At 36.3% G+C, this 23,178-nt stretch overlaps 2 protein-coding genes across 2 annotated transcripts; both read right to left on the bottom strand.

Moving 5' to 3' along the window:
• Positions 1-466: 466 nt before the first annotated feature.
• emx3 (empty spiracles homeobox 3) lies at positions 467-9,761 on the bottom strand. Its single transcript, XM_084133421.1, has 3 exons — positions 9,020-9,761; positions 3,225-3,409; positions 467-1,719 (listed from the first exon to the last, which is right to left on the bottom strand). The coding sequence occupies exons 1-3, from the start codon at positions 9,366-9,368 to the stop codon at positions 1,552-1,554; spliced, it is 702 nt and encodes a 233-aa protein (XP_083989547.1). The 5' UTR covers positions 9,369-9,761; the 3' UTR covers positions 467-1,551.
• Positions 9,762-14,177: 4,416 nt separating this feature from the next.
• Positions 14,178-22,822, bottom strand: b4galt7 (xylosylprotein beta 1,4-galactosyltransferase, polypeptide 7 (galactosyltransferase I)). Its single transcript, XM_084132956.1, has 6 exons — positions 22,214-22,822; positions 18,497-18,826; positions 16,677-16,902; positions 16,459-16,542; positions 16,232-16,336; positions 14,178-15,162 (listed from the first exon to the last, which is right to left on the bottom strand). Exons 1-6 carry the CDS (start codon positions 22,264-22,266, stop codon positions 15,007-15,009), a joined length of 954 nt encoding a protein of 317 aa, XP_083989082.1. The 5' UTR covers positions 22,267-22,822; the 3' UTR covers positions 14,178-15,006.
• Positions 22,823-23,178: the final 356 nt, after the last annotated feature.

Genomic DNA, 23,178 nt, shown 5'->3' with positions numbered 1-23,178 from the left:
GTTTCTTGAGTGCCAAATCAGCATTATCTATAAAGTTATTTTATTGAGCCAGCAGATGAGATGCACACTGTAAGCGAACAGTTAAATGATACAAAACACAAATTAAATCAACTCAGAAACATATTTATAAGTGTTTCCACAGCCCAGCGAAGGTAATGGTGTTTGATACAGTGGCTGTTTTGCACAGGTTTTGGCGTGACACTGTTTGCACATGTAAATCCAAAGGTGGAGATGTTTGTCCACTTTCAAGCTCTTATATGTGCAGCGAGCATGTAAGTACACTACTTTTGGAAGGATTTCTGTATAATGACAACTGTCTGTTTTATGTAACTGAACCAATTAAGCTGTGGCTCCTCAGGAATGCAAAAGCATCTATTGAGAGAGAAAAAAAGAAAACCCAGACAAATCACTGCTAAATGAGCAGCTTAGAACATAATAACAAAGGATAAATAATTCCCAAACAGTCTTTAAGTTAAGGTTTTTATTATCTAATAGTCTGCAGAAAAAAAAGTTAAACACACACATACCAAAAGATTCCTGAACAATGAAGACAAACGAATGGGGTTACAGTGAGTGCTTATCACCTTAAAGAAAACCCAAAAAAACAAACATCTATGAAGTGCTACAAACCATTCTGGGTCTTAGAGGTTAGAATGCATTTTTTTCCCTCGTATTTAATTGAGTAAAGAAAGAAATTCAAACAATTCCTAAGCTTCTCTAGTTCGCTGATATTTGATCTCAGTTCAAGAGCCGTTGTGGTAATAAACATGAAAGAAAAATAATTCTCACACGATACATGTAAAATCTTCAATAAGCTTTAACCCAGATGTAAAACACAAAATACAATTTTGGGTTTGGAGCTGAAATGCATAGAAAAGTTCACTCGCTTAGAATAAATAGAACCTTTTCAAATGGATATCTGACTGATATCTGTCGCTTTAAATTTGAAGTGTTTGCCTGGTTCGTAAAAGAATGACATTGTATAAAATATGCACATCCATTTTTTTTTTTAGAAGTACATCTATGTGTGATTTTTCATTCACAGACTGGATCGACCTATTGGTGTTAGACTATGGGCATTGAATCTCTAAATCAATTTAACACTACAAAACATTGATCAATCTATTCATTAAGGTGTTCTTTTATTATTACTTTCGTCATCCAGTTTACTTCTTTATGATGGAAATGTTCTGACTGATAACAAAGGAGCAAGAGAGAAGTGAAAACTTACACACACACACAAAAAAAGCATACAAAAAAGTCTCCATTGCTCTGAGATGGAATGAGATCCAAAATGAAGAGGTCCATGTGTATTGCATACAGAAGTCTTTTACAGTCAAGTCTCTCTGAGCAGTTCAGCTGCTGACGTCCTTTGCTCCGTTGTGCGCGATCAGAAGTCGGTGGCAGTCGACTGTGACTCAGCTCCTTAGTTTACACACCAAGTTCAATTCATGACGCCGTCCGTCTGAAAAATATTGTTCTTTTTTTGTGGGGCAGAGATCCGTCAACATGACTGATGTTTATTACCCGAGATAACACAGCCGTATGACATCAGTCTTCTGAAATGACGTCAATGTCCTCAGAGCTGCCCTGTTGCGTGGCCACCCTCCAGCGGCTCACATGCTGACTGCCCTTCCTCTTCTGCTGCGACTCTGGTGACTCTTCCTCCAGCTTCTGTCTCTTGTGCTTGGTCCTTCTGTTCTGGAACCAGACTTTCACCTGAACAAGAACGAGAAAGAGAGGCCATTTCAATATATCAGCTTATCTAGCCAAAGCCAAATAGTTACATATATAATTAATATATAATAATAGATAGTATATATTGATTAATATGTTTTAAAATGCATGTTTTAACTATTTTATCCTTTTTTTATTAAAGAAAGTTATAAAGCATATCTTCCCCATACCGTGTTTGCTATTAAAATACTTTGGCGGCACATTATTATGCCATTTAAAAACATGCTTATGCCTGCAGCTCATGTGAGATCGGATTGTTGTTGACTTAATCTCTCAATCTGGTGAGGAAATCGTGTATTGTGATTGCACAATATGTGGAAACATATTCTAACTGTGTGCTTGACACGGATAAAACAGTATGTAAAAAAAAAAAAGCAAACATCCAAAATAAAAGTAACTGTAAAAACAAAATGACTAATTGCAAAGGTTTACAGGTGTCCAAAAGTCTGAAATCACTAATAATTTATTATAATTTACTATAATTTAATAAAGGTCATTACAAATTATATTATCGGTATGAACACTTGAACGAAACTTGTTTTTTTTTAAATGTACTAGAATACGAATAAAACTATGTAAAAAAAACAAAACAAAAAAAACATACCAAATAAAAGTCGCTGCAAAAACATAACAACTAATTAAAAAGGTTCATTAAAAACCACAAGTGAAATTGCATTTTTATAATTAAATTAAAAATATATATATATTTATGCCCTAAATTTTGAACATTTGAACTAAAATTAATGAAAAAATTATATTTGTAATTTAAAAATGTATCCGTATAAAAAAACATCCAAAATAACTAATTTAAAAGATTCATATATGAATCTTTAGAATTTAGATAAAAAGATTCATATAACCTGTAAAAAAAAGTTGCTGCATTCAATTTTTAAGTACAATCAACTTGGATGTTTAAGTCACTTCAACTTAAATTACATTAAACTCACTTAAAAAAGAGTTGAATCTTGTTTAACTTATTTTGATGAGTTAAAGCAATGTAAAAACAAATGTTGTCATAACTTACTGATCACATAATTTTTTACAGTGAAAGCAGGTGTCCAAAAGTCTAAAATAAGTTTCTTATTTTATCTCATAACATTTATTTATTTATTTATTTGATTGATTTTTTTATTATTCCATTTCTTTCCACGTTCCGATTTGTATTCCCCGATTTTCAGTGGTGTCTCAGACTTTTGAACTCCTCCGTGTGTCACATCAGGCATTGCTCAAGCCTAACAATTAAGTATGTGAATGCTTGTGAAGCCGATTGTGAAAATAACCAATAAATGCATGTTGTATACATGCTTTGGAATTTATACGGCCTATCCCAAGGCAATGAATGATGAATTACTTCCGTCCTGTGAGGAAACTAGATGAGTAAATGCGTGTTCACATCCCATGCCGTTAGCAGTGTGTGTGTGTGTGTGTGTGTGTGTGTGTGCGGTGGAATGCTGAAGGGACGGACCCTGACGCCTCTGCCTCCTCACCTGTGTCTCTGTCAGGCACAGCCCGTTGGCTAACTGCTTGCGCTCGGCTCCCACCACGTAATGGTTCTTCTCAAAGGCACGTTCCAGCCGGAGCAGCTGCGACGGGGAGAAGGCCGTGCGGATGCGCTTGGGCTTGCGAGAGAAAGGCCCGTGTAGCAGCAGGTTTTCCGGGCTGCTGTCGTCACCTGGAGACAAGAAGCAGGGGAATAAAAAGTACATGTCAATTAGCCCAGTGGATACTTTTATAGTGGGATTTAAAATGAATAAACGAAAATCTAAAACTTTCACAACAAAAACACAAGGGAAACGTGTAGATTTTAAAGATTTCAAACTGTGACTTATGCGCCAAATATGTTTTACATGAAAATTTCACCGTTTAAATTTGAAGTATCGTGCTGTTGAAATCCTAATGACATAATTGGATTGTTTTTTTCCTTTTTGAAGTGTGTGGGATTACAAAATAAAGTGATGTGAATTTTTAAAATTCAAAAAAAAGTCTTATGGCAGCCATTACGTTGACGTTTCTTCATTTAGCAGATTGATTATCCAGAGGCTCTTTATGATTTTATACAAAATAAGTGCTTTACGTAGCAAAGCAATGCTGACATTAAGCACAGGATTTCATGTCTTAATTGAGCCACATGAGTTGATTTGAATAATTCCAGGTCAGTTCCAGACACGGCTGATGTAAAGTGTGTTCACACCGCATCATTCATACCAACCGAACGTCTGTACACTCAGACAGCTCTCGACGAGTCTTTAACCTTCGGCCCTCATAATATATGGCATTACCCTGATTTTCATACAAATGCAAGGCTGCTAAAAAATAAATAGACATCCATGGCTGAATAGATGCAAAAACATTTGTGATGAATATGTTAATTGTCAGTTAAGCAAATCTAAATCCCTTACATTTGGTCTGATTATATTCAACATGAGGTAATAGTAAAATTTTGTCTCCATCAGTATCAGAGCAAACGTGATCTTCGCTCGACCCCAGACAACATCTGGAGGGCAGAGTACGTGTGCCGTTTATTGCAAACACACAAAGAGAGAAAAACATTTTTCATAAACAAATGGATGTGTAATTTATGTGACCACTTTAGTGTTTGGAGAGCTATGCTTGAAAGAATCTTCAGAAATGCGATGACCGCAATCACGTATAAACAAAATTTTCTCGCGGAGCGGTTACAGGGTGGATAGAAGTGACAGACCATGATCTTTTGTCAATGGAAAAATAACCAAAAGGTTTCAACGTTCGCATCAGGTGTGCAACCGCAAATGTGCATCGGTAACATGCAAACGTCCCAAATAGGTGTTTGCTTCAGTAACGACTTTTTCTGAGCATGCGATTCGGCTGGGTTTATGAATGCGGTTGGTCCATGCCCACACGTAGGCCGTGAAGCTGCTGAAAACATCAGTGGCAATTGCTAAAAGCATATTAATGCATTAATACATTCAGCCACCCAGAAATACTTTCACAACTCCAAAGGCTGCCTAAATCCTCTGAACCACAAATTTAGATAAACGAATTTAATCTAAATCTATAAGAGTTCAGTGTGCACAGAGCCCATTGAAATGTTTAACACTGATGATCATCAAAGAAAGCACAATGATGCACCAATTCTGAGCACAAAAGCTCACTAATGGCATCACCAGAAGATGAAAAGAGGATTAGCATGAGGCTGTTCGGACTTTAAGTCTTTTAAAAACTCCGAAACCGAGCCTTTATCTGCAGACAATGGCTTTGAACTGACTCCTTTCAGACGAGCATTAAGCCATCACAGAGAGGCAACTTCACCTCTCAGCCTAAAGCACAGCGATGCTTCATATACACACATTTCTAGGCATCCCACTGCGGAAAAGACAGTTGCAACATGTTTGTTTGCGTTCACAGAATGACTAGTTCGTAATGGTCGCTGTTGCAAGCCTCCATTAGCAGAGACTTCCCAAAGGTCCTAATAATGTTTGCACTTTACTTCTATTTTACTAAAAGGTGCATATTTTCTGTCACAGCACTGTCATTGACAACTGCTTTCAGCTGGTGCGCTGAAAACGCTTTGAACACCAGAGGCAAAAACAATGGAGACGTCTCTGTGCAAAACTGAGGGGAGCAGGGCGGAAGAATGTAAATAATGAGTTCTACGCGGTTTGAAGGTGTTGAAAAGCCCTCCTTAAACCTTCCTCAAGGTGCACTGAGCGCCAACCAACCGAAACCGAATACTCAGTGTTATAGTGGCAACTTTTCGAAACTTTCAAATCAAAGCCAAATCTCATTTCGTTGTACGCTCGGTGCTCTCGGCCTGGCATCATCAGCATGTGTGGCATCACCTCCGTGTCTCTCGAGAGAGGTGGTGGATCAGACTAGCAGGCCAGAACACTGACAGAGACTCAAGCCTCCTGAAGAGCTGGGAGACCCTCCGGGGGTTTGGACTCAAACACACACTGGCCTATCCACGGCAAGAAAGCCCCCAACACGAGGAAAAGGGAACCAGATGGCACCCAGATCAGCTTTACTACCATTCCCTTGGCACAAACAAGCTTGGTCTTGTCAGTGCCGTTCTCATTAGAGGCAGGGAGAAGGGTGGACTATAGTGGGAAAGAAAGAGACTGTACCCTTTGGTCTCTCCTACAGAATGAGTGTTCCCCGTTACGCCGCCTCCCTCACATTTTGATTCAATATTTTCCAAGCAATTTTGAAAAAAAAAAAAAAGTTATATATATATATATTTCCAAAAGATTGAACTGTTATTATCTGCTATTTTTGTTATTATATTATTACATTATTATTACATTGTTATGTAAGCTTTGGAATGAGGCCTCAAAAGAAAGACAATAAATCATTCAATATCAATAGTTTTAAAAGTCTGCTGATAACACTGTTTATATATATATATATATATATATATATATATATATATATATATATATATATAACTTCTTTTTTTTTTCAAAATTGCTTGGAAAATATTGAATCAAAATGTCAGGGAGGCGGCGTAACGGGGAACACTCATTCTGTAGGAGAGACCAAAGGGTACAGTCTCTTTCTTTGTGTGTGTGTGTGTGTGTGTGTGTGTGTGTGTGTGTGTGTGTGTGTGTGTAACTTAACTGCTATTATTATATTATTACATTGTTACAATATTTTTTAATTATATTATGCTTTAGAATGCGGGCTCTAAAGAAAGACAATCAATCAATCTATCTATATTATTAAAAGTCTGCTGATAACACTGTTTATACATCTATAGGCCTATATGTATGTATATATATATATATATATATATATATATATATATATAAGGGGTGTAACAATATATTGTGCATATATATCACAATACATTATACAAAATACAAAAACTATCGGGATAGTGAAAATCTGTATTGTGTATAGTTCACCCAAAATGAAAATTACTGTGTGAGAAAAAAATTCAAGTTTACAAAGTTTTAGTGTCAGTACTACATATATAATGTTAAATATAATGTATAATTATATTAGAGCAATGGGGGAATATTTGTGGCTCCTGATAATGCCAAATGTCTTTTGTTACCATTAAAAAGCGGCCAACACTATTTTAAATATATCTAGTAAGTGACAGAGTGCAAACATATTCGTCTCAAATAATGTTTAACCTCTTAGCATTTGTCTGGGAGTATCGCAATACTATTGTATCGTGAGTTCAGTATCGTGATATGTATCGAGTTGTGACATAAGGGTATCGTCACACCCCTAAATATATATATATATACATATAGGCTATATATATAACTGCTATAATTATTATATTATTACATTATTATTACATTGTTCTCATATTATTACATTATGCTTTGGAATGCACCCTCTAAAGAAAGACAATCCAGTCTGCTGATGACACTGTTCATGCATCTGGAACCTCACAGATTTTTATTGTAACCTGAGAGCGCACAAATCTCAGAAAAAATGCATCAGTGCCACTGTCACAGTCTGTGAATCGTAACCATAACACGAAACCCTGCTCATGTACAACAGCAGGCCGGTCTGGGATCCTGTTTACCTTGTCCCGCATGACGGATCCGAGGACGTGGACGCATCTCTTTTCCCATTCAGGAAGCGCTAGAGTTAAAACCCATGGACACATTAGCACTGACACTCTCCTCGATAGGTGATCCGTTCCCACCCAATCCCCACGGCTGCATTTAGTCTTGTCTAAACAGTAGTTTTCTAGGTTATTGGACACCATCAGTGAGTGGATCGGCTGCGTGTGTAAACAAAGAGGCTCTATCTAAACCCCGGATCTGAGTAATAGTGACAACAACCTCTGACTTCCACTAATTACCTGAGCAATGCCCTCGAGGACTGTGGTCCAGCTTTGGACCCTATAACAGCAAATGTGTCTGGGCTTCTCATCACAGCCCTCCAAGCAGGCAATAAGTCAGACCGGCCAGGGCTACTGATCAAGCTTTAACAAATTGCCTGGTAAATAGGACCTCCTAGTATCCATTACACTTTTTAAAGGACTCTGCAAACAGGACTATCAAATCAATCAACTATTCTTGTATTTGATTTTTAATAATAATAATAATAAATTAAAGAAGTTTGAAGAAACATTCATCTCACAAAGATGGTGATTAAAATGTACAAAATAAAAAATGTAATCAAAATAAAATAAAGCTCTTAAAGGAACAAACATTTCAAGGCTGTTTTTTTTATTTATTTTTTTATTACTAGAGCTGCCTATTAAATCCATGGGGTAAAGTGCTTGTCCAAATAGTTGTTTTAAAAGCTAACATATGTCATTAACAGTGTTTGCATTATTATGGTAATTTTAAGAGCTGTAAATGTTTATGAGCCTTATAATAACAAATGTGGAAGAATCACAAATGTAAAAGAAAGATGTTGCATGTAGCACTTCGACTACCTCATAACAATATTCGTCCACCCACAATAGTGTAGGCCTAAAATAATTATTGAAATAGATTATGTATATCGTACATTTAAAAAAAGAAAACGGAAACGACGTAGAAATACGGTGCATCTTTAAGAAGATACACAAACAAATATTTAAATATTTAAATAAAAATTATTCAAATAACAGTAAAATAATGTAGGCTACTTTAGTTTTTTCTACTATATTTATAGTGTTAAAATGATCCTAAACGATGGAACGTATGATGAAAGTATAATTTAAGTAAAATATAGCCCAATTAACAGCCTACATTTATTTTAGGCCTATCATTAATATATGCTTCTGAAAACTGTGACAATAATCTTTATTATCTTTATCTTAATTATCTTTAATAAGGAATTATTTATATTATAATACACAATGAGAGCTAAAAATGTTTCAAACAAACAGAATAAAAAATATTTGTATCGAACGACGTTCTTTTATGTGATCGAAATAAATTAGCGGTCTTTCATAATGTTATGACGACTACAAAATTATTTAGCAATTCACGTGTATTGGTAATTTGGTAAAATTAATCTAATTTAAAGTCAAACCATTTTTAAATAGACTATAACACGAGTTGCACGGCATCATTTTCTCATGAGTCCCTTTTATTTTTATTTTAAATCGATATGTTTATAAAAAATAGGATAATATTCAGATGAGAGGTATTTATCGCATCGCCATATATAACAATTTTGAAATAAAACATTAAATCAATATAGGCCAAAGAGCTGCTGAAAACCTTGACTAGCCTAACTTACCGCATAGGCTAAATCTTTTTGTAGTTATTAAGCTTTTCTTAACTTCATGGACCCCACTTCAATCTCTCACTCCATCTCTCAACATCCCAGAAGTGATCTTTACCTTGGAATCGATGTCCCAGATATCTGTTCCTCAACACCCACGGGTAGAAGTTGAGGGTGTCCCTGTGGTGAGGGCTGAAGAAGGGCTGTGTGGGGATCTGGAGGTGACGCAGAGACAGCCCGGAGTTGGTGGAATGAGTGGCCGGGTCTGTGAACATCATCTCTGGGCTGCTGCTGTACAGTGTCCTGCCTGAGTTCTGGAAGCAGCTCCCAAAGGGGGAAGGATGGATGGATTCAGAGAACCTCAGAGCAGTGGGTCTGATGGGCTCATCCGCAGCGGCACTTGATGAATTGGAGTCTTTACCCACAAGAGATTCAATAGTGAAGCACTTCTTATTGTGCTGGAACATTGTGATGGGCTATAAAAAAATACTCAGTCAATTAAATGCACACAAAAAAAATCGAACAGGAAGTCAACCGATGATGAACCCACGTCTAAAAAAAGTCAAAAAGACAATATTTATATAGTCCCTCTACAATCCATAACTTCATAAGGTTCCTTTGGTTCCTTCAATTTCGTGGGTTGCAATCCACTTCCAATAACTGCAAATAGACGTGTGAGTTTCTGTCACCAGTTGTGTTTAAAGTCATTCAGATCTCATCTCATTCATGTCCTTGTCAGAGCAAACCTCGAGCATGTGAAGCAGGCATCAGCTCCGATGCAGTCAGATCGCTGCGAGCTCTTGTGATCGATGATCCGTCAGCTTGTGCGCCAGCGCTTGTCATGATGAGCCAACTTCAATACCTGCTCTCTCAGAGCTCCGACAGCGAGGTGTGCTGCGCATGCGCAGATCGGCGAGCGGCTCACTCGCACTCAATTACAGCCATTTTGTGTTGTGTAAAGAAATTCTTCAGGCTATTTGACCAGAAAGAGTAGGCTACAACAACACATGTGTCAGAACAGAATCTATGAAGGTTATACCTAGCTACATTTTAAATGTTTTCAAGCTTCAAAACTGAATCTTTCTGATGGCTTAGTCGTGATCAGCAGGTTGCTTTAGGCTACAATTTGTTTAATTTTATTACAATGTGATTGATGTTGTTTTTGAATAATTTTTATTTCATTTATTTAGGCTAATTTTGCGAAATACAAGCAGGTGAAAGGGATTTATAGATTTTGTTTTGCTAGGCTAGTTTAAATGAACGGCCTCATAATTCGTCACGATATTCATTTAGGTTATTATTTGCCTATTACTTTCTTGTCTTCTTACAGCCCAGACATAGCCTATTTATTTCCGTTAATAAATTTTCACACACTATTATTTATCATATTTAAAAAAAAATCCTTGCTAGGCTACTGCATTTAAATTATCTATTTATATTATGTGTAGGCTACACAGTTCAGGCTATCGGTAGCCTACACTGTAAAAAATATTGTTGGTTTAACTTTTAAAAAGTAGGCTAAATAACCTGGTTGCTTAGTTCATTGAAATAAAATCAAATAAAAAATACAATGGAGATTGGTTTAATCAATAGAAACTCAAAATGTTAAGTTGATAAGTTGATTTGACAAAAGAAAATATTTACCAATAAAATATTAGAATTTTTTTTTTTTATTATTTATTTTTATTTTTTACAGTGTACAACCAGTAAGAATTAAAGCCTACAAATGTAAAAATTCGTTGTAGCAAGTAAATTGAATAATAATATAGGCTAATAATAATAATACAATATGCCAATAATAACAATAAAAATATTAAATATCATTAAAATTGCCACATGCATCCATGCAATTTGCTATTATCATTTGCAGTATTAGCCTATAGTTTTTTTTATTACCCTTGTTGTTTTATCTATCAAATAATTATTATATCCTTTAATGAGGTTTATTACCTTACAAGATAGAAAATTATATATTTTTTATTTTATAGATTGGTTTGATTTATGGACCATTATAGGTAAGCATATAAATTAACTAGTGAAATAATCAATATGGTTAACACATCTAACACTTATTTTTATTTTATGGATAGACATTGTCATCATAACAAGAGAACTCAGGAATCTGAGCTTAGTTAAGGAGTTTATGAAGGTGTCTTAATGAAGCAGACACAGATCAAGGGAACCGGGCATTGATCTCTCGGCTTGACATGTCTCGAGTGCCTCTCCTTGTCTCATTTGTCAGTTACAAACGCAATAAGTTGTTGAGAGAGGATGGAGGCTAATGGGGTGGATCAGAGTCTCGGAAACCCTGGACAGATGTCACCCTTTTGAGAAGGAACAATCGTGGCTCAGGAGCCACACAAAAGCCCCCCTGCTCAGGCCTTTCACAATCCACCCAGCGGAAACCCATGTGAACCACGCAGGGCACAGACCCCATTGAGCCCCAAAGCAGTCCGTCTCCAGCCCTCTTGTGCCTCCCTTCTCATTCCCTCTGCATATAATTAATAGCTTTCTCTGGCCAATTTTGTCCCCTTTGCCTCAAATACAAATGGCCATTAACATCTATTAATTTTGCCTCTGGCAATTGATTGCAGAGTGTGCACAGCTGAAAGGCTATAACAGTTGGAGTTTTTGTAAGCACTCTGGGTGTGAAGGCGAGTTAAAATGTGATTATTGTTCCCCTGCCTGGAACTAACTGGTGTTAAACCGTCTTTGAACACGGAGAAGCCAAGATTGGTTATTTTATAGTCATTAGCTGACTCAGAGAAGCTAAATTAAATGGATAACCATCAATACCTATTGACTTGAGGAACAAAAAATAGCATGTTCATGAAATCCCTTATTCACAATAAAAAAAAAAAAAAAAAGCAAATCAAAGATACATTACAAAAAAGGTTGAATTAAGCTAATTGTAAAACTTCTCTTATCAGACCATGAATAGAACTCAAATCTATTAATAGAGTTATCAGACAGCCATAGTAAAAACCTTTCTAACTGCCGAATGCATTATTTGCAAAGTATTTTTTTAATAGAAAGTTAATATTTTGCAATAATTCAGCTCTTGATTCTAGGATTTAGATCTAAAAAAAGAAAAGAAAGAAATGCTAAAAAAAATTATATAGCTAAAAATATATTTTATAGCTAATATATGATAAGTGCCTGAATTATAAAGCTAGTCCTTTTTCTACTCCATATTTGCATGATGCAGGGCATGTATTTGGAAAAACTAAAAGAGGTCAGTTAAGGATGTCAAGCTCACAGTCACTGTTTACTATGGCACTCAGAGTTAGTATTTATTTGCTCATGTATCCTAGTCTGTTTATCCACTAATAACTAAAGTAAATGTATTACACGTCATGAATGCTGGGACAAACACTCAATGAGATTATACAGGCTTTTTGTTGGTTACTGTTCAGAGTGTGTGGTGAACAAACAACGCCCTCTACTGTACCAATGTGTAAAAGACACAGAGCACATCCATTTACACTGCATTTAGACATGCTTTTAAAATAGATAAATTGAAAACATATATGGTCGGCACTTAAATATTTAAAAAACAATTAAATAGTAAAACGAACATGGCATGGTGTAAGTAGGCCTACATGTTGATTATGATCTCTAACTGATCTGAGGTGCGTTTCCCAAAGCCAACTATGGTCGCAATTTCCGTGTTACCAATTAGAGTTCAATGGAACTTGCTACCAAAGTTGGCAAACGATGATTTTTGAAACGCATTTCTGGACTGTCTTTCACCAGAGCCGCGTGGATAGAGCAAGAGCTGAGGCCAGAAATTTTCTCTCGGAATTTCATTTAAAACCATATTTGCTATGCTGCTCCAGGCTCCAACTTCTTTGACATTTCAAATTTTCTGAAGAGACTCAATCACTTTATAATGAACAGATTGAATTTAGGCTTTTATATTTTAATCACATATAAACATTTATCATTGATCATAAACAGAAGCTCAACCAAACCTGCTTTACACGTGAGAACAAACCTCATTGGTTCTTGCAGAAGCTCAAACCTGCTGCGTCACACGAGAATGAACCTCATTGGTTCTCGCACATCAAGCGAACATGCTTGAGCTTCCATTTACCTCAAATGATGCGTGAGTTGATGCATGTTTGTGAATAAAAGCCTAAATTCAACCTGTTCATATAATTCATATCGTGTCTCTTCAGAAATTTTGGTCTAAACCACTCAATTCATACGGATTATTTTTACCATCCCTTTATTAACTTTTTGAAGCGTCTGTAGTTGCGTAACTGCCAATGAATGGAGGGACAGAAATCTCTCAGATTTCATCAAAAAGATCTTAATTTGTGTTCCGAAGATGAACGAAAGTCTTACGGGTTTGAAACCACATGAGGGTGACTAATTAATGACAGAATTTTCATTTCATTTTTATTTTTAAGCCTCGTCTGTGAAACCGGTGGGCTAGTTATTTCCGAACAGAACAAATACATACGCTCACTATGCATGCAACATTATCATACTGCTAGTTAGACACGTGAATCCTTGTTGAAGCTCCACATTGTGTTAATCACTGAGAATGAAGGACATTCATTATTATTATCTTTGATATTCAGACACAAGCAGAGAGTTAAGTGACCTTTTACTTGATAAAAAAAAAAATGTACAAAAAAATCTGCATATTAGAGTAAGGCTGAAGTCCTTAAAACTAAAAAAAAAAAAAAGTAGTAGTAGTAGTATGGAAAATTGATACTGTGACAAATTTTAAAAATCAATTTTAATCCTATTTAAGCTTCACTATAGTCACATTCCTTTGACTCCAGCTCTTCTCCTTTGTACACATTTTTCTCTCTCTGGCCAAAAAGTATATTTAACTAGTACTTTAAATATTTCAACATTTAGAAGGCTTGCAAGTGAACAATAAACAAATTCCATTAAGTGTGTCCAAACCAAAACCCAGCTTAACAACCCATTTAAAATGACATCAATAGCCATTATCCTGCTGAAGCTAAAATTAAACAACAGTTCACGAAAACACAGCACAGCAAACGTCATTAACTGTATAATGTTGTGGAGCTCAACTGGATGCACTACTGGCATGTACACAACCCTCCCTCGAAATCCATTTTCTTTTTTCTTGAAACATCTCCAGATATTAGGGATAGAATGTCATTTTAGAGTGTTAAAGAATATACAAATAAATGGGGTCAGGAATAACAAATTCTCTTTCCACACTCAAACTAGTATTATTGCTCTGCTGGTGAATGTGTAGAACCTTGTTTTTTAAAAAAGACAAGTAACTGTTGAGTCGTATTTTCTTTATTTTTTTGGCAAACATGTTCTGTGCAGTTGTGTAGCAGTTTGTTGCCACAGGCACAATAATGCATCTCAGTCTGGACAGAGTACTCATTCACAGTTTATGTTCAGGCATTGCTAATGAAAACAAGTATGTGGTGTCTAAATTTTATTAACATTTGCACCGAAAGCTGTTTTTTGGATATAGCTTCATGCCTCCAGTTCATTGGGTCTCTACATAATCCTGTGAGTGTACGTTGTAACAGCATTCCATGCGTTCTGAAACATGGGGGGAAAGTAAAAAGACTTGAAATTAAGAAACATTAGTTTTTTTATATAAATACTGAATATTGTGCAAATACAATCAAAGTACCCTTAAACCCATTTCATGTATATATAATATTGTCCTTTTCAAGACATGATTTTGAATTCAAGCAAAAAAGAAACAATTTTGTCAAGACAGGGCTGAGCAAATACTTGCAATTGCACTAAGAGAAACAGTCCAAAACAGTCAACCGCTACAACTAAAATATTATAAAACTCATTCAAAATCTGACATTTGGATGCTCGTATTTGCAAAGTTGATGATGCAAACTCAGTGTAGTACCTGTGGTCCATAGATCGATTAAAAAAAATGAGGCAGCACTTCATCATGGATGAAGTCAACAACACTGTCCTATAAAAATAAATCCAAAGGGAAAAGTTCTTTCCCCACTGTCACATATTCAAGTCATTTTGGTTAGACGATCACAGAGTGACTGGCACTGATAATCTGTGAAAGCTTTCCTGCTACCAGAATGCGTATCATTCTGGCGTTACAGGTCCTGCTCAAGCACTTTAGCTGGACTGGCACCATGGGGTCTGGCTGAAGTCACACTCTAGAGCGATGCTGATGACAGTACATGGAGCTCCACTGATAGTCACTTCCTTTCTGGACTCCACCTTGTAGCGGAGGTTAGTGAGGCCACCCTCGGGGTCCACCTTAAACTGCTCCTGCCGAAAGCAGACAGATATGAATCCAAACATTTGGACAAGAACGTGCATCATGACAATGTTGTCACGACAAAAACATCTACTGATCAGAACTAGAAAACATTTGGCAAACTGTTTCATTTTAGAAAAACTGGAAGTGTATATGTTTGTAAATTTCAGTTAAGCTGTGTCGACATACCTGGGCTGATTCCGAAATCGCCCCCCTGTACCATCAAATAGGGACAGCCATTTGTAGTGGTGTCCGAAACCATAGTGGACGTTATTGAGTGCACTTATTCAATCCCACATTGCACCGCAATAACGAGTGTACAGACGATGTACACTCAACGGCTGTCCGAATTCGCTGACTCCTTTTCATTCACTCCTTCATGTGAACAGTATTAGTGGACTACCGTAGGGAATAGTGAATGAGGGATTAGGGGGCGATTTCGGATTCAGCCCTAGTCTTTATTAGTAGTACCTTTCCACACCTTACAATAATAATAAACTACAAAATAACACAAACTGAATCCTGGGAATTATGTAGTGACCAAAAATTCTCAAAACAATATTAAATTTGATCTAATATATTTATATATTTAATTATCAAGTGAGATGGATGCTTGTTGGCTGTATTTTATGCTCATCCATTTAAACAAAATAATAACAACAATAAACATTTAGCTTGTAAAGAAAATATGTAACCACAATTTATTTTTACCTTTAGATCGAAATGTTTAAGATCATTATAAATTATAAAATTATCAAATGTTTTACATGGCTATGCAAGATATTTGATGAATACAGCTTATTAATTAATCCACATCTTTATACCAATTTAAATATTGTTAAATAATGTTTCTTGAGCATCAAATCAGCATATTACAATGATTTCTGAAGGATCATGTGACACTGAAGACTGGAGTAATGATGCTGAAAATACAGCTTTTCCAAAATATATTCAAACAGAAAACAGTTAAATTGTAATAATTTTTCATAGTATTACTGTTTTTACTTGAGACTTGAGAGACTACTTCTGAGGAGGTACTGAGCGCTGAGGTGTTTTTTTGTGTGTGTGTTTTATTTCTACCTGCTTTTGTGCAGCGATCCGCTTCTGGTCTCTCTTCCTCCAGGCTGGATCATGGATGTGTCTAAATGTTTTAGTTCCTGTAGTAATACCCGTTGGCCTAAAAAGCTGCAGAGATTTGAATTGTCACGATTAAATAACTTATCAAATGAAACGGCACAAACTCCTTATAAATCCTCTGAGCAGGTGCGTAGGAATAAATAGTGTTAAAGTGTTCAGTTCTTTTGTACCTCAAGTTTAGCTGTTCTTAGTCTTCTGAAAAACTCGTCATCTTCTCTTCCCCATCCCCAAAAGCGATTTGACATCCCATTGCACTATAGGAAAAAAAAAAAAAAAAAAAAAAAAAATAATAATAATAAAAAAATAATCACAAGCAATTGTAATTTGCAATGAAATTCTGCAGTCCTGGAATCAGTACTGAATGTCCAAACGTATTCAGGTTTCTTACCATCTGATAATGTTTCTTGGTAAGCAGCAGGATCCCTCCCACATACGTCTTATAATGATATAAGGGATGGAGCTCTGGTGAGGCCACATGGAAGGGCCCCTCCTCCGGGAATCCATAGTCCAGATCCTCATTTTGGGGCAACAAGTCCACATCATGCATTGCAATGTAGTCTGTGTCATTATCGCTTTCCATGTGGCCAACATTAATAAGCGAGGCACGATTAAACCTGACAAAAATGAGAGTCAAAATCCAAATTGTTTTACTCCATAACACTTGTGTAATAGATATTTCCTTCAGCAAAAATAACACATTTATTCCTGCAATGATTCAAGTGCCCCTATTATGCCATTTTAAAGGTTATTAAAGGTATAGTTCACCCAAAAATAAAAATTACCCCATGATTTACTCACCCTCAAGCCATCCTAGGTGTAAATGACTTGCTTCTTTCAGATGAATACAATCAGAGTTATATTAAAAAATGTCCTGGCTCTTCACAGCTTTATAATGGCAGTGAATGGCCATTTTATGTTTTGAAGTCCATCGAAGTGCATCTATCCATCATTAAAGTGCTCCACACGTCTCCGGGGGGTTAATAAAGGCCTTCTGAAGTGAAGCGATATTTAAAACTTTATCGACTAAAACAACTGGCTTCCGGCAGACGGCCGTACACATCGATTACTTTTATCATGGATGGATGCACTTTGATGGACTTCAAAACAAAAATGTCATTTACTTGAACTTTATAGGTAATATCTATGGTTTGACCCATTTGAGAGGCGGACAAAATCAGAATTTAAAATGAACTGAATAAAGCTCTCTACGAACTTGACGAGCGATGCCGCGCTGACTGTAAAAAATGCACATGGATCACTGTCACACACACACTCTCAGAGTAATATTGTAAGTTACTGCATAATACATTTTCAACTAGAAGAATAGTACAGAATCACGATACACAGGCTCACTTGTAGCTATGTCTTTTAACTATTATAATATTTTGAAGGGCATAAACAGGAACTTTTAACTATAACTTTACATCATCAACTGTCACTTTAGCGCGAGGCCCTGTGCGGTCGCAGACTTGGTACTGTCGGTAGCATATAGCATTAGCTCCCAAGCCTGAGCTAACTCGATCGCGTCGAGCTAGGCGGGCGTGGTTTCAGATAGTCAGGCTCCTCAGCTCCACCCGTGTCCCGCCTCTTTGCCCATTTTCTCGTATCCGGAAGTGACGCGAGGCCAAGGTGGCGACGGCCGGCTCCGCCCACTTTAGGCTTCAAAAATGCTCTTCAGAAACCTACGGGTGACGTCACGGACACTACGTCCATATTTTTTTACAGTCTATGGTCTTACCTTATCAATTCAAGCACGAGTCCATTTCTGTTGGAAGTGCCTGGAAAGTGGATTTGCTTTCGCAGCGAAGAAAACAGCATCTTCTCGACATGTCGACAACACGAACCAAACTCTTCCAGGCCTCAGCTACAACTACAGTGTTTAAGGGGCCAAAGTAGATGCTGTTCGTGGGCAACCAATGTAGACTATAGGCTGGCATTATTCAAATGTTACAAACTTAAGACCGTTCAAGAATGAAGTAAGACTGGAGCTACTGAAGACTCGTTTCAGCAGTTCAGAATCAGTTCTTTTTTAGGGGAGACAATAACTAATTTATCTGCACTTTGATCATTGAAACTTTGCAGACATTTTACATTCACAGAGCTATTTAAACACTGCATGAAAGGTAGTATCCGAAAAAGCATAATAGGGGAACTTTAAAGAATCACTAGCAAACACAAAAAGTTAAGACACATAGTAAAATTACTCACCGAAAACGATCCACTTGGTTTATAATAAATATTTTATGCCGTATTTTCTTTTTGTTGAGGAAAGCGTGCATGTAAGGGACGAATATCAGCAGCTCTTCAAAGCGCTCTCTGAATGGCACGATGAGGGCCATTTTGTGAGGGCCCCAGGAGGGGTCATCAGCAGAGGAGGACTGTCTCTCTATGGGACAGGGCTGATGAGGGAGGTGGCTGTATCCAACAGTCTGGTTCATGTCTCCTGAACAAGTCAGTTGCACCCAAAGAAGGGACCCCAAAACAAACACCATGCAGAACCCAAAGAGCTTCCAGACGGTGCATTTCCTCGACAGAAAACTGCAAGCATAAATGCAATTGTGTGAAAAATAAAAAATAATTGAGCTAAACCTGATATATGACATGTCAAGCATTCAATAAAAGGATAATAACAGTCCCTGCAAATCATAAAGTCAACGGTCAGCATATTGTGGTTATGCGGATGCTGTTCCAGACACACTAAAAGCACTTTATATAACCCATGACATTGCTTAACGAGTGCAACTGACGTATTTCCCTTTAAACCAGGAAGTAAGTGTTGCAACAAATCAAAGTGCAGGTTAGAATTCAGGTGAATACAGGCAGTATTAGTGGGAGGGACATTCTCATTCTTGAGAGCATTTGATTGGACAAAATGAATGAGTGCAAGATGAGTCATCAATACTTCTGGGGCCTGTTTCAATAAGGAGGTTCAGGAGTTAAAACTTGAACTCTGAGTTGACTTACCCTGAGATGGGAAACTCTGAGTTTTTGGTTTCAGAACAGCTGAAATTAGTTAGTTCAATCAACTCTGAGTTGACTGACTCTGAGTTAAGCGCGTGCACCACAACTATAAAAAGCCATTATCAATGGAGCACAGATATTATGAGTCACCATGGCAACAGCGCCAGACAAAAAGAGGTCTTCATATTTCTTCACATTTTAATTACTGTTATACAGTGATGGGTGTAATTAATTACCAAGTAATCTAAATACTGTAATTTAATTAAAGGGATTACTCTTAATACTTCTGTAATTTAAAGTTAAATCTGATGTAATTGTATTAGACTATAGAACAATTCTGTATAGGCTATTTAACATACATTTTTAAAAGTTATATTTTTAATTTAACCTTCTCCCTCTACACACTTTGGTCAATTCTATAATAATTCATGCAATTGTATATTGTTTATTTGAAAGCATTAAAAGTGCTGTTTCTTGTCTCTCCTTGTATTGTTCAAGTGTTTAAGGTTGACATGGGATTTAGTAATTAGTAATAAGTAGACCAATCATTTCTAAAGATAGTCATTATTACATTAATCTAATTACACTGTTGAAGATGTCATTTGTAGTTAGTAATACAAGTAACTTGCCCAACTGTTATAATATCAGAGGTGAAACTGGAAGAACAGTATGTTATTCAACCTAATTTTAATTTTCATGTAGGTGCAATCCTGCAGGCATTAAAAGAACATGGCAGCAGCTGAAATTTAAATATAAAAACATAATTCAGTCAAGTAAGGCTTGAGCATAGTATGGATGTAGGCTACCTGACTTTACAAACATGTGACATATTAAATAACTAAAGCATCCAGTGTCTAGCAGTGCAGCAGCATTTACGGCTGAGGGAATTCCTGGACGGACTTCAGAGCCAGTCCCAAAGATCCAAGGGCCTTCATAAAATGTAAGAGGTTTACATATGTGTTATTTTTTATATAGGCTATTTTTGATATTTCCATTTATTTTACTTTGGGTTAGGATTTTTGTTGGTCCCAACAGATTCTGATGGTAATATCTGTCTTTTGGAGCCTCCTGTCCCAACAGAACCCCAGGCAGTCGTAAGTCGCCTACTCAATACACCAGAAATTATGACAAATAGTGTTATAAAGTGTACTCAACCAAATGCTCATCACATGGGGATAAAGAGTTTCTGCTGCCACAGAGAGGCCTAATGTTAATATTATGTGTCTACACATCAAACAATCTACACATTCACATTTTTTCACATTTTTATGTGGAGTAGCCTATAGAATCTAAGTTTAAATCTAAGTATAAACGGGTATTCTTATCTCTCCCCCCGCCCCCAGAGTGTGGAAGAACAACAGGAGGACGGTCCATCAACTTCTGTTGCACAGATCAACAGTTCAGTGATTTCCAGTAAATGCCACAGTTTAATTCTGTAGAATTTGTTTAGAACTACATTATGTAACTCTAATCTACTACTGTGTTTTCAGTTGCCAGTTAAGGAGTTATATAGACTTCATCTTATTTAAAAAAAAAAAAGAAATAGCAATATTTTATTTATTAATAAAATATTAATTTTATTAATAAAAATTTACTGAATGAAGAAATGTACTGTTTAAACACTGCTTCCTCTTTAAAAAAGGGGAGGAGACCGAAAGAAACTGGGTTTACTGAAGAAAACCTGCTCCCGACCAGGTTAGGTTCACAGAGTAAGTTACCATGGTAACTGACTCTGAGTATAAGTTACCTCTCTTTCAGAAACAGGCTTGACTTACTCTGCTTTCTCAGGTTTAACATATCTCCCATTCTGAAACAGAAAACTCAGAGTTTCCCTCATTTCAGGGTTAACATACTCAGAGTTTTCACTTAACCTCCTTTCTGAAACAGGCCCCTGGTTAGTTTTCCTAGAAAATAAATACCATGCATCTCTAAACAACTTGTCTTGCTCAACCAGACTTGACCCCATAAAGTCTACTGTAGGTAAATGAAATGTAATGAAATGAAAAGTAAGTAAATGGCCTTTTAGTATAATTGTAAAAACATTCCCCTTCAGGTTGTGGCACACGTCTTATTGCTGGGAAATTTGCATTGATTTTTATGAAGTAAACATAAGAATAGCTTGTATACAGTTATTAATATTGCAAGATGAACACTTACTGAACTGAAACTTATGTTTACCTCATTATTCACTAACATTTTTCAAAAGAAATGATGCATATGAAATATGATCCATCAAGCTTTTGATTAACATTGATTTGTTCATCTCTCAATCATAATTTTATTGAATTGCATTATACGTTTTGCCTCCCACAATTGAAATGATAGAACTTTAACAATAAAAACTAAGAATTTAAATTTCTTACTAAGACATACTACCGGGAGATATAGTGACTACTGATATTTATATTAATTTTATGTGAGTAGTCTTGTTATAAATATCTCACTGATTTACATTACAAGCTATCATATTTCATCTTACTTTCTGGCCATATAAATATCAGCAACTGCTCCAAATTGTATATTTTTGCTAATTTTCCTCCTAGAGTGTGAACTCCAGCTTTATGCATCAAATATTATACTCTAGCCTATATAAAACATTATGCAAACTTTTTTTTAAAAAAATTGTATATATATATATATATGGTTCAATAAACGTTTTTCTAATTATGATATAATGTGTCAGGCTTTACGGGGTTACAACTTTTCACACTTAACTTCACACTTATACTCACTGAACCTCTCCATGACGCTGCATCCTTTGACTTTCACTTCTTGAAATTTTGAAACACATGAAACAACTACTAGCAAACGAAGATTATATTTCTTTTCATACACACAGAGGGTTTTCCAAAACCATAGACCAGCATTTGCAAATAATTACAGCAATTCAGCAAATGGAACAAGTTTATATATTTATAGAGAGTGATCACATGTTGATTTGCATGTTATGATTAAAGCGTTTACCTTCTATCATCTTTGAAATACAGCACAGGTTTTCTCCGTGAAGAATACATCATCTTTGTGCCTGTCAGTGCAACACTGTACCACGCATGAAGTAGACAAGCAGATCGCAATATCTTCACATATACTTCACTGATACGGCCTTATGACGTCTACATGTTAAAATCAAATTTCTCGTTTGCAATAATAGTGTATTTTGTCTCTTTCCATCATGAATGATCTATAACTTTAAAACACATTCTTCCTAGTTGTCTATTTAAACGTTCTCTTGCATAGTAGGTGCGACGCCAATCACACTATCTCAATCTATATAAACCTAATTCATCCTCGTCTCGTTATATCTGATTAGAGCATTTAATGAGTTCAGTTACATGTCACTCATAACGGTACGACAACAAAAAACGCGCACGAGCTCGCGTGATGGCTGTAGGACGACACGTCCGTCTGACGCGTGTTACACGCCGCTAACATACGATATAGTTTGACGTTATTTAATACGGCGCGTCATTGATGATAAACGTTCAAAAACTTAACTGAGAACGGTGACAAAAGGGAAAAAAAAAATTACACGCTGGCTGGAATCGTCCGTCTTTAAAATATTCCTCGGGAAACAGTGTACGGAATAAAGTTCCTAGGATGTTCTGACCTGACAGGTACATTTAGGTTAGATACATGATTAGACACATATTTTTATTTACAGTTATATGCACAAAGCGAAGGTCACCAATAGACAGTGGAAATCTGAGTGCAATGTGTCGTGTAATAAATGTACAAATACGACTACACTCAAAAGCAATTGTGATGTGAAGTTCGACTCCTTTCCGCGAATCGGTTCTTTTGAATAGTTCGTTTTAATGAACCGGTTAAAAATGTCAGTCATTAGTTTACGCTATCGCATTGTCACCGTCGTCCCCATAGTATCATTACACACCCTATTAAAGCTGTATGATAGGCACAAACTACTTTTT

This window comes from Abramis brama (assembly GCF_963993115.1).
Source record: "Abramis brama genome assembly, chromosome: 13".
NCBI lineage: Eukaryota > Metazoa > Chordata > Actinopteri > Cypriniformes > Leuciscidae > Abramis > Abramis brama.
This window is presented reverse-complemented; position numbering and strand designations above follow the sequence as displayed.